The sequence below is a fragment of the Pteropus medius genome, unplaced genomic scaffold (genome assembly GCF_902729225.1).
Source record: "Pteropus medius unplaced genomic scaffold, Ma_sr-lr_union100, whole genome shotgun sequence".
NCBI lineage: Eukaryota > Metazoa > Chordata > Mammalia > Chiroptera > Pteropodidae > Pteropus > Pteropus medius.
Window position 1 is genome coordinate 2,562,325 of NW_024345600.1, and position 13,168 is coordinate 2,575,492.

Sequence of the window (13,168 nt, forward strand, 5' to 3'; positions counted from 1 at the left end):
TACTTTTTATTGAAGCAGTTCTGGAGCATCCCAGGAGGGCCACAGTGATCTGGACCTTGGCCTTGGTGACCTTCCTTCAGATGAGGAGGAAGTCGTCAACAGTTCTGATGAAGATGATGTTAGCTCTGATTCTAGTAAAGGGGAGCCTGACCTGCTGGGAGATAAACAGGTAGATGTTGGTATTTAATTGTTTTTACTTCTGTGTGTGTTGGTCTCTCATGACACACAGAGTTAATATTTATTAGCGTGAGACACACAAAATCCCCCTAGTTTTTTAAAAACTTACAAAACATTTTTTAAATTTAAATTTAATTCCTGATTCAATGTAGTGCCTAAGGTGTTATATTTCTAAGCACATATCACTTAGTGATTATTCAGTAATTTTTGAGGATTTATTTTTGGTAATGTCCATTGGTTTTCTTTTTAATAATAAAAATCCCTCTTAGGATTGTTCCTTTTACTGCTAGTGATTCTACTTGAAAGAAACGAATTCCATGCATTTCAGACTCTAACAAATCTTTTTAGGGATCGAAAAAAGATTGCTGTTAATTGCACATCAGGATTTCCTTTGAAATAATCTGTTATGTGTGCATTTTCAGAATACATGAAACAAGATTGATCATGTGTTAATAATTAGTTAAGATGCGTCACAGGTGCATAGGGTTTATTATATTATTTCTCTAGATTGCCGTGAATGTCTGTTTCATTTTAAATCATATTTATTTGAATAAAGACATAATTATAGCAAAAAAGTAGTATATCATCAGTATTCCCAGAATGTGTTGGAATATTGCAGCAACATGGAATTTGAAAGGACCCATATATTCATAAGCACGTCAAGCCATGGAGAAAATCTGTGTCACCTAACTCCTATGCCATAACTTACCAATATGTTATGCTTTCCGTTCAATATATTTTCGCTTCCTTTAAATTCATTTTCAGCCTTAAATAAATGGAACGTGTTGTGTAATTTTCTAGATTTAAATCCCAACTCTACCACCGATGATCTGGGTATTCTTGGGCAAAATATTTAACCTCTTTAGGCTAAGGAATCCCATTTTATGAAGAAGAGAACAGTACTTACCACATATAATTGTGAATACTAAGTGATTTGATATATGTAAAGACTTAGACACTATCTAGTACCTGGTAAGAACTCAGTAATTATTTGTTTATGTATTTCTTGCAAGACAATTTCTCTGCTGTAAAGTATTGAATCATGAGTTGGGAGTAACCACAGAAATTAGCCTTAGAGCTGGTGAGTTTGTAAGATGCCTAAAATAGATGAATAACTGTTCTTAATCCTCATAGCGCCCCTCGGCAGTCTGGGATTTATTTTGACTATCAGTAATTCCTCCTGTGTTTTATTGGTATATGTCTTGCTTTACTTTAAAAACTCATTTTCTTTATTGCTTCTTGTAGATGTAGATTCTACAAATATTTCTGGAATACCCACTAGGTCCCAGGTAGTGTCGGTATGTATTAGACATAAAGCAGAGCTCATAGTCACTGCTATTGAAGAGTTTACATACTAATGGGGAAAGAGCGGCCATAAAGGCATAAACAGTAAGAACTTCAGAGTATTTCTTGCTATGAAGGGCAGAAAACAGAGTGATATGCTAGAAACTGAAGAGGCTACTTAGGATAAAAGCCTTTAAGAAAGCATTATTTAACTGAGATGCAGATGAACTGGCAGGAATTAAAGCCTGCAGAGAGTTTGGGGAAGAGCCTTTAAATGGCCTTCCTCTCTAAAGACCATAATTAAATCAACCTTTACTCTCTTTAATAAACTGCAAGTTCTTTCTTTTCCTAGCAAATACTGTTTTTTATAATTTTGTTTGTTTCTCTTGCTCAAATCCTTTCCATTTTCTCCCCATGCTGCTTAAAGTATGATGAACAAAATTGGTTTCTACATTCTACTAGGGATCTCACCAACACATGGTATAAAAGAAAGATTAATCTCTAACCTCTTTGTGTTATGCATCTTACAAACAGATCCTGTCATAACACTGCCTGGTTGACTCATTCGTTTTGTGGTCATTGGAGACTTTAGGGTTCCTTCTTCTGTATTCATGCCTGCCTGTCCTTTTCCTTCCAGTATTTATATTATTGCTTTTTTGTCTTTAGTTACACCATGTAGCAATATCTGTTAAACTTTAGCAATTTACTTAACTTAGTGTGCCTTGGTTTTTTCATCTGTAAAAAGATGGAGTAGGGTGGACACTTGTCCTTATTTTCTGACACTTCCTAATGATTAAATGATTACATACTGTTTAAAATAGTATCTGACACAAAATGAATGCTCAGTAGATTTTAGCTATTATTATTGGCTTATATGAACAGAAGGAAGCAAAAAAAGTATCTGAATGCAATCTTTATACAAACAAATAAATGTATATTTATTTTGCATATTTACCAAATAAATATATATTGTTTTAAGTTTACCTTTCTTATTTTTGATGAATAAATCTGAAACATGTTTACATGAAAGGCAGTTCTATTAGAAACACATGTAATTTGGCATCCTAAGACCCCTGGTTCAGTCCTAGCTCTGCCATTTACCAGCTGTATGACCTTGGTCAAATTATTTTTAAAAGTCAGTTTATTTACACCATTCTCATTTCACAATGGATTTCAGATGACAACAGAAAGAAATTATGTAATACAAAAAGTCAAAATATATAGTTAAAGAAATCAAGATGTTAATAAATAGTATTGGAATTACTGGATATCCCCATGCAAAAGAATGAAGTTAGACCCCTTCCTTTCGCCATACATGAAAACTAACTTAAAATGGATCATAGACCTAATGTAAGAGCTGAAAGTATAAAACTCTTAGAAGAAAATATGGGAATAACCCTTTATGACCTTAGGTTAGGCAAAGTCTTCTTAGCTAAAACAACAAAAGTAGAAGTGATAAGAGGAAAAATAGATAAATTGGACTTCATCAAAGTTAGAAACTTTGGTGTTGCACACAGTACCATCAAGAAAATGAAAAGACAACCCAGAGAATAAAAGAAAATATTAGCAAATATCTCTGGTAAAGGACTTACATACAGAACATATAAACTCTTACAACTGAACAATAAAAAAATAAGTGAACCAATTTTAAAATATCTTCGGAGATATTTCTCCAAAGATATACAAATGGCCATAATAAGATGCCCGACGTCCTTATCCATCGGGAAAATGCAAAGTGAACTACCACTTCACACCTACTAGGACGATTGTAAAATCAAAAAGATGGACAATAACAAATGTTGATGAGGATGTGGAGAAATCAGAACCCTTATACATTGCTGGTAAGAATGCAAATCGGTGCAGCCACTTTGGAAAACAGTCTAGCAGTTCCTTAAAAGATTAAATATACACTTACCGTATAACCCAGCAGTTCTACTCCTGAGTATATACCCGTGAGAAATGAAAACATATGTCCATGTAAGAATTTGTACATGAATGTTCATAGTGGCATTATTCATGATAGCCCAAAAGTGGAAAGAACTCAAGTGCCCATCAACTGATAAATGGAATATTACTCAGCAATAAAAAAAAAATGTGCCTATACGTGCTACAACATGGATGAACCTTAAAAATAGGCTAAGTGAAAGAAGTCAGTCACAAAAGATTACATTTTATGTAATTCCATTTATATGAAATGTCCAGAATAGGTATATCCATAGGGACAGAAAATAGCTTAGTGATTGCCAGAGGCTATTTAAAAATGACATCTATTCATTCTGCTTCATTGTGGTTGGAATATTCACTGCTGTTCAACTTTTTTGTATATTGATTTCTCTGCCTCTTTTTAAATTTTCTTAAAACAGCTCATATGATATATGTCATCGTGAAGAGAGGGGTGAACCTGAGAACTTTGTCCTTTAGAGGTTAGTCATGGAGTCAGCTCTGTTTTGGCATGACTAAACGATAGAGATATTTCTCAGGCAGGTCTGGTTGTTAAGTTTTTGCTTTTTAATGGAACTCGAGTAGCACAGCAGAGGCCTTTAAAAAATTCTATTAAATTCTATTAAAAAGTAACAAATTTCACCGAACTTTATTTGCAGCGAACAAATGCGAAAAGAGAACACAGTTCAGAACTTACGAAGCTGGCCTATTATCAAGAAATTGGAACATAAAACTGGGTTTCAGATTAAAGGTTCTGTTTTGGAATTTGTTTGACTTATTTTATGACCTTGACAAAGTAATTTCATTTGTGACTCATGTTTCAACCTCCACAGCAGTGTACTTCCTGGAGATGCCCGTTATTTCACAGGCAATGTGCTTTGAAATGCAATCTAACTTAAGTGAGGACTTTCGTTAACTGAAAAGTTGAGATGCCAAATATGGCCTCTCTTGAGGTTTTACAGTGGGGTGTATTTCTCCATCATTGTTTGACTTGGGTAAAAATCAGCGTTTTTCTTACAAGTTGTAGATAAGATAGAGCTCTTTATTTTCTTTTGTTTTTTTTTTAGCTATCTTTGACCTTGTTTACTTTGAAAATGATTGTAATCCATTGAATCACTTTCTAATAATTACTTTTTGTTTTAGCTCTATAGTTTTCCTAGTTTAAAAGGTAAAATAGACAATAGAATACATGGACTTCTAGAATTTTAGTATTACAAAAGGCCTTAGTCGTCTAGTACAAATTCTTATTTTTTACATGATGAAATATATATAATGAGCTTTTAGTTGTTTGAATTTACATTTTCATGTTACTCAACCACATACTCAAAAGCAATGTGCTCCGCTCTTAGATTCTGAGAATGTGGTAGCTGCCCTGGTACACATTTGTTTATTCATACATATTAATTGCACAGTGGACCAGGCACTGTGCTATGCACAGAAGGATACAAGAATGAATAAGATCACAGACTAGAGGTAATTCAGACGTGTCAGCAAATAAACACAGTTCTCTGAGTTCAGTCCTATAAATACCATACGAATAAGCAAATAATCTTGCATTTTGGGAATGGTGGGGAGAAAATATCAAGTCAGCCTTCATAAAAGAGACGTCTTTTGAGTGCTGTCATAAAGGATGGTTTGAATATAACAGGCAGAAATCTTTAGAGGGGGAGATGACGAAGCAGGAAGGAAAGGTATAATGGAACGGACATGTAAGGGCAGAGCATACTTGGAGTTGCAGGGTAGTTTCAGTTTGGCCAGAGTTGAGAGAACACAGTGTGGAGGAGTAGGAATGAGACTAGTGAAGATAACTAGACACATTGTGGAATGTCTTATATGCATGGTAAAGGAAAGTTTTGTCTTCATTGCCCATAGGTGATAGAGATACAGTGGGATAAATCCAGAGCCAAGGAAACCACTGAGGTTATTGTAATAGTGTAGGCAAGAAATAAGGAGGCAGTATTGAGGGAGAGGAAAGGATCAATTAAGCTTTAAAGAAATATTCAGAAGGACAAATAGACAGGGTTCGATGACTCAGTTGTGATGGTAGAAGGTGGAGGAGTCCAGGTGTCTGGCTTTGATGAGTGAGAATTTAGAGTATCTAGCATGCATGTACTTGAAGCTTGTTTAAAGAATGACTGAAGGTCATCTAATGCTTTATTTTTTGTGAATCTTTTCCTGAATGACCACTACTTGATTATGCTCTTTCTCTCTTTCAAGATGTCAGTACATTTCATAGTTGTTCTTATAAATACTTATTTGGATATTTGGTTTACTCCCATTATTCGCTTCTTGAAAGCTAGGGCTATTTCTTATTTATCTTTAATTCTCTGTTCTAACACCCACTTTCATGCCCCATCTCAGACTTATAGAATCAGAATTTCCAAGTTACCCAGGAATCTGAAATTTAAGAGCTACCCAGTGGTTTAAATGATCAGTAATGTTTTCAAATTCAGCTGTAGAACAATGAATCAGCTGAGTGGAGCTGTTGTCTCCTCTTAAACTTGCTATCGAATATTGGAGTAAAGATGGTCCTGACTCCTTCTTCTTGGAAATGATCTCAGAATAACAAAGAGGATAAGAAATACAAATTCTGCCTTTAGCGGTATGAAGAGACAGCTAAAACCCCAAATCACAATATATGAGTAAGGGCTACCATTCCCACCAGCAATGTATAAAATGTTCCAGTTTCTACAAATCTTCACAACACTGGCTTTTATCTGATTTTTCATTATAGCCTTTGTGTGTGTGTGAGGTTCTGTCTCAGTGTGTTCTTAATTTGCATTTCCCTGATGACTAATTATATTGAGCATCTTTTCATACACTTACTGGCTTTTGTTCTATCTTTAGTGAAATGTCTATTCATATTCATGTCTTTTACCCATTTTTAACTGGATTGTATTATAGGAATTATTTCTGTATTCTGGATACAGAATCATGATTTGCAAATATTTCTTCTCTGCCTGTGGCTTTTATTTTCATTTTCTTTATGGTGTCTTTTGAAACAAGAGTTTTAAATTTAAATTTATGAAGTTCACTTTGTCTTTTTTTTTTTTTTTTTTTTTTTTTTTTTTATAGATCATACTTTTGGTGTTGTATCTAAGAACTGTCAGCCTAAGCCAAGGTCATAAGGATTTTCTTCTGTTTTTTTTTTCCTACGAGTTTTACCATTTTACCTCTATGAATGATTTCTAGTCAGTTGTTCTAAAGGGTATCAGATAGATTATTAATTCACCTTTTTGCTTGTGGATATCTAATTGATCCAGCAATTTTCAGTCATTTGTTGAAAAAAACTATCCTTTCTCCCATTGAATTGCTTTGACAACTTCATCAAAAATTCATTGACCATAAGTTTAAGGGGTGTACTTCTCTCAATTTTTTCCCATTGATCTGTATGTCTGTCTTCATGCCAGTACCCACCATTCCCCACCCCACCCCAAAATTTACAATCTCAGGTTCTAGAAAAGAAACACATACTTTGTAGTCACCAACCCTAATGCTGACTCTGAATCTCTGCCACCCTGTGTCTCACTGACTTGCTATACCATATCTGAGATTTAAGATCTGAGATATTCGGTTTTTAAATCTTAGGATTTTAAAGTTGAAAGTTCAGCAGTCATTTTACAGATAAGGTATGTCCGCCCCACCATAGCTGTTCTTCTAAATATTCTTGTCCCCTGCTATAACAGAAGCATGATATCTGCCTGAGGATAACATTTATTGCCTTTGAGTCACTCTGCACAAATCTCTGTAACCCAGGCCCTTGCAGAGCAACGTCTTGAGGAAGAAAAAAAAAAAGGTTCAGAGTAGAGACAGAACAAAGAAAGAGTGAGAAAAAGAAGAAAGGAAATAAAGGGTAGATGCCAAAAGTGAAGTATGCCTACTTGAAATTTTTGTATAGAGCTGGTACACATTTTAGGCGACTCTACTAAAATGCTTCAGCATCTGTAGTGTGCCTAAGTTTCTTTATAGCCACTGCTAAAACTACCTCTTGACCTTTAAGGGAAAATGGAGAATGCACATTCAAACCTTCAGTTCTTTCAAGGGTTTAGATTCATTTTTAATGCATTTTTTTGACTTGCTAATTTTAAAAATATATATTGTATTTTACAAATATTAAACTTTCTAGCTACAGGTATTATAGAGAAACCTATTATAATAGTTAGAAAAGCATTGATTTGCTAAAATAGTTTTCAAAGTAAAAGTTGTCTGTGTATGTGTACGTGTACACAGTCATGGTTGGTAGTGAATGTGTGAGACTCGATCTGTAAGAGCAGGATGTGCTTTAAGACTGCTTCTTGAGGAATGTTAGCTATGTGTAGTTTAAAAGGTGGGTGAATGGAGTTGAGTATCTTGTGCTTCATCTTGCTCAGTTGAGCAACACTTACCCAACCTGCTAATCGCAATTATTCAACAAACTGTCTGAGTAAAGAGGGGTAATAATGGGGATAGAGGTCGAAGTCATCTATCTAATTGTCCCTTTAAATGTAGAGTTTGAGAGCTAAGGTTAAGTAACAAGGCAAAATATTCTAGGCTAATTAGACTGGACTGTTACACACTGTGAATTAATCAATTGATCTTTAAAGATTATAGCCTACTTTGAATATTTTTTGCATAACCTTTCTGTTGAAAGGTTTAAGATTTCTTGAAGTAAATTTTGTAGTGAAATAAGAAAACATAGAAGGGACAAATATACACTGTAAGATCAGTGCTTACTCCTGGAGAAGGAGGGAGCTTTCATGTTATATGTGATGATTTGTTTCGCAAAAAAGTTTAAACTGAATATTGCAGATCGTTTGGATTTGTTAAATCTTGAAGAGAGGGTAAGGGAGATATATGTGGGTATATCTTTAGCAGTGAATGTCTGTGAGGGTATGATTACCGGCAAATATTGAAGAGAGATTCAGGGTGTATTAGAAATATTTCTAAGTTAGATATTGGGAAATATGGCTTCTCTTCCCAACTCTAATAATCACCTTCGAATCTTGGAAAATCCTTGGTTTAAGTGGGTTGTCTTTGGGATTCTGCTCTTGGTCCAATTCTCACTTTATATATTCCTTGCATTTGACTTCATTCACTTCTATGACTTCAACTACCATTTTATGGTCCAGTGGTTTTCGATATAGTAAAAAATGAATCTAAAAATAAAGGTCTCCGTTGTATTTACTATAACTGACTGACTTGTTATAAGCATATAAGTGATTGTAATAAAAAATATAAATTTTAACATATTTATAAAACCTTGAGGAATCTGCTCTATTTACTCACGTGACTGTCACTAATGCTTTAAGTAAGTTAATAAAAGAGTTCTCATGTATGTATAAAACATCAGCAGACATTCTTTAAAAAAATCATTAAAATGTAATTTTTAGAAGAGCTTCATTCATCGTTAAACGGCATCTGTTTTATGCCTTGGTTCTGACACTGAAATTCTGGAAGCAGGTAAAAACGTTTTTTTTTCCAAATAAGGAACTAATATAGTCCTTTGAGCATCACAGTGATGCCTGAGTAAACAAATGTGCTAGGATGATCCATGATTTCAATTTAGAAAAGAAGACTACCATTATTATTTTTTTAAATAATGAGAAGTCACTACCATTATTTTTTTCCTGTATCTGACTATTGGACTGTCATGGTCACTTTTTATTCTTACCGTGATATTACCTTGTTTAACTGCACTCTGGGCAGCACAAAAAATCAAAACAAAACAAAACGGGTCCTGGTATTGACAACGCTGGCATGAATGTGGAGAGGCCTGTCCTTCTAAAACCCGATCTGACATTTCTTCAACGGAAGCATCAGCACATTTTCCTTTTAATGGCAACCGTCCTAATTTTCATTTTAGGTGTAGTTTTTAAAATGTGGTATTGCTTGTTCCTTGTTTTCTCTCTTTTGCCTCTCATTGTGGAACTGTGGTGTACAGGTCTTTCACTAGAATAGAAGTGGAGAGAAGCATTTCCTTTTTTCTAATGCCCTAGAGTCAAAGCCAGATCTTACCAGTTTTTAAATGAAAACAGCAATTTCTAAATCCTTAAATATTGAGACCTCATTTCTAATCACCTTTTTTTTTTTTTTTCCAGAAGTATACATTTTGTTCTCTTGGCTAGAGTATTTAATATACACACAAAGCAGTACATGTTTAAGGAATTTCATTTCAATAAAGCTGCCTCGACTATAAGAGCATTATTTCTAAAAGGGGTTTGGAGTAAACTGAAGAGAGCCTGTGGCCAAAGTGTCTGCAATGTGTTTGGGATAGACTGTGAAAAAGCCCTTTTCAGACTGCACTTAAGTTGTCTGACTTGGAGTGGCTCTACTCAGAGTGAAATTCTCTTACGCATTCCTATCGGATATTCACTAATCTCACATTACTGTGTGCAACCTAAGAACTCATGTTCAGGTGATATCCGTAGGGGTCATTTCTCTTGCAGAATATGACTTTTCAGTTTTGAACCATTGAGGTTCAAAACTTGGTGCTCCACCAAGGATCTGGGGCTTCTCAGAGAAGTGCATCAGTCCAACGCTAATGATGGTAGAGGCTTACTGATTACTCTCAGCTTCCCCTGTATCATGGTTTAATAACTGCATCTAATTCTATTTGTCATTTGAGATGTTGTATAGTATGAAATGTGTTCTAATCAGGAACTTGTAAATATCAAAGATTGAATTTACATCTGACTAGCTCAGAGCTGATCTTCATTATCCTTTATAAGTTCATGCTTTCTTAATGCATTCTTATCCACAGGATGAAGATACTGGAATAAAAAGTAAAGTCCATTATATTGCCAAGGAGATCATGAGCTCAGAGAAAGTGTAGGTATCTAGTTTATAATTCAGAAGACTAGTTGTTTCCCCATTGGCTCATTTAAAACATTTCTTTCATTGCTGTTTTTTTACAGGTTTGTGGATGTGTTAAAACTTTTGCATATTGTAAGTATTTGCTAGAATTTCTTGAAATCTAAGACTGTCCTCTTTTACATCTTTCCTTATCCTCCCAAATTTTCAACATAATACTTAAGTTAACATGTATATACATGTATGTGCTTTCTAATACAGGGTTATATTTTTAAATTCACACATGTGAATATAGAGTTTTCTAAAATGTATATATCTCATGTATGTGTAGTATACCCAGATGATTTCTGAAAAATAGGGAGCCTTTATATCTATCTGTATCTTCAAACTTCCTATTTTCATAATAAAGAGTTTTTAAAGTGATAATATTTCTTTTTAGGCATTTGTAGAAGTCTGCTATCGGTAGAATTTTACACTAGTAATGTATAAAGCATGTCATGAACAGTGTTCTGTTTTTTTCTATCTGAATAAGTTCTCAGAAAGACACTCAAAATAGGCATTTTTACAACTAACTTTTTACAGTTCTCTTTTTGATTTTCATAATTGTCAACTAGAACAAACCTGTTGGGAAACAATTATATATGTGTCTGGCTGCATGTTCATTTTTCTCAAGCACTCCTTTGTACCTGCAAGTTTTTACAAGTTTCATTATGCACTGGCTGTTAAAGTTTTAGTATTACCTTTCCATTGTCTTTTAGCAAGATATTAAGACTTAACAAAAGAAAGGAATAAGGTAGAGGAAACAATAAAAAATATTGAAGTGAAAATTTACTTAGTTGGTGTAATTATTCACATCATCTTAAACTTAATTGCTAGGTTCACAGAATACACCCATTTAGGTCTCTGCAAAGAGTATCATTTTCAGTTTTCCTTTTAATATGTACATATGAACATTAAAACTGAGTTTCACTTAAGGGTGATTCACATTCACCAGATGATTCCCTTGTATTCGATGCTTGGTACAACAGAAACATGGAGGCCTAATTCCTGTGTGAAAAATCTCTAGCTTTGGAAGCATTTTCTAAAATAATTTTTAACAATTCTAATTTGTTTTGTGAAATTCTTTCCCAATGAATAGTTTCTCACATAATTCTTGACTAAGTTCTCTTGTAATTTATTTAGAAAATTGTAATACAATATTTGGTTACCCAAACAAATTTGTAAAGCTTCAAGCCTATTGTCATTTCAAATAGATAACAATAAGCTTGATAAATAAATGTCTTTTCAAAATATATACCATGTACATTTGCCACTATGCCCGGAACCTCTCTATTGTAAAAGCAGTCATAGGGGGAACAGAAAAAGCTAAACTGCTGTTTTCTGGAAAACTCAGAATATACCTCTAGGATGAGGAAATTGTATATATTTGACATATTTGCTGATAGACATGTCTAATAGAAATAGTACCTCTCCAAGGAAATTTTAAGCATCTATAAGTTAATTGGTAAGCTCTACTGTTAATAGATGCAAAAGCTATGGAGTCAAAAAGACTTGAGTTTAAACTTCATTGCACCATTTCAGCAAATCTTGCATGGAACAGGTATTGAGGGTTCCACTGTGAACAACACAGACCCCCTGGCCTCATGGTGCTTACAGTCTAGTGTAGTGCTTCTCACTAGATTTTATGATTTCCCATCCATGGTGGACCAGAACTTTTGTAAAATGCAATAAAAATGCCATGGTCATATAAAATTGATATAAAAGTTTTTGTTCCCTTATTCTCACTTTTTGACTAATCTCTTTGCAGACCAATAATAATTTGTGGACCATACTTTGAGAAGCATTGGCTTAGTAGATTCTTTTTCTTATAAGCTATGTAAATTTTAGAAAATTGTTTAATCTTTTGAGTCTAGCTTCCCTCATTTATAAAATTAGGATAAAAATACCCATCTCTCAGGTTGTGAGGAATAGGGTATGTGAAAAGTCTAGTATTACACATGGTATACAGTAGATTATCAAATTGCCTTCCCATTACCTTCTTCTTCTCTATCTTCCCTTTTAAAACATCAACAAATGAGAAGCATTCATTCTATTACCAGGCAGTTGACTTTTCATTTTTTTCTAATGACTTTTTTTTCCTGTAATAAAATTTCATTTTAATGAAGGAAATTCTGATTCTGGTAGGCAGAGAAGCACTTAAAAGCTTTACCAGTTATTTGATTATTTAAAAATAGATGTCCTATTCTTACCTCTATATTTTTGGAACAAATCATAAGCACTATAAGAATGGATAATCAGATCAAAGTATTACCCATATCATCTCATATCCAATCTGATGGCCTTGGGTTCTTCCCGTAGAGTGAGTCATTCATAACTCACCTTGACTTCTACATTTCAAAACCTCCTAAGCCTTTAATGTAGGAGGATCATCTGCCAACCTGATGTAAGTGTCCTGTCTGGTTTGTACAAATGTTAACTCAGCAGAGCCCAACTCTAATGAGCATCTTAACAACAGGGCATTAACCAGGTGTGAGCCATTACTAGGAGGGGCTTGGTATCAGGATAGTGTGGATTAAGCCAAAAGAGTCTCTTGCTTCACTCTCTAACACTCTGACCATGGTATTTAAACTCATATTTACCTAAAGTGCCCCACAAAGGTAGCACATAGATCATTTTAATCCTGAGCACTGCTGCTATATGATTTCATCTAAGTGAATTATTTTCTGTCTTAGATGATAGAATATGACTGCTTTAAACTAAATAAACAACACCCCTTAGGTAATCCAATGGGTATTTTTTGGAAATCAATTAGCTATCCGGGTGGCTTGGGAGAAATAATTGTTTCAGTTATACGTAATTTCCTATGAATAGTGTTCCATATTAGAGACCCTATAGTAGTAGCATTAGTAGGTCTTTCTGTGATGACGAAAATGTTCATTATCTGCCCTGTCCAATATGGTAGCCATATTTTTAAAAA

General features: G+C 34.2%; 1 protein-coding gene across 2 annotated transcripts in view; it reads left to right on the top strand.

Annotated features, from left to right (window-relative positions):
- FGD6 (FYVE, RhoGEF and PH domain containing 6) overlaps positions 1–13,168 on the top strand; it is a 95,609-nt gene that overhangs the window by 33,683 nt on the left and 48,758 nt on the right. The window contains exons 3-5 of one of the 2 annotated variants that reach the window (XM_039874098.1): positions 16–169; positions 10,142–10,209; positions 10,296–10,326. In XM_039874098.1, the coding sequence (XP_039730032.1) occupies positions 16–169; positions 10,142–10,209; positions 10,296–10,326 (253 nt within the window). The remainder of the gene's footprint in view (positions 1–15; positions 170–10,141; positions 10,210–10,295; positions 10,327–13,168) is intronic. The other variant, XM_039874099.1, reaches the window with a different exon arrangement.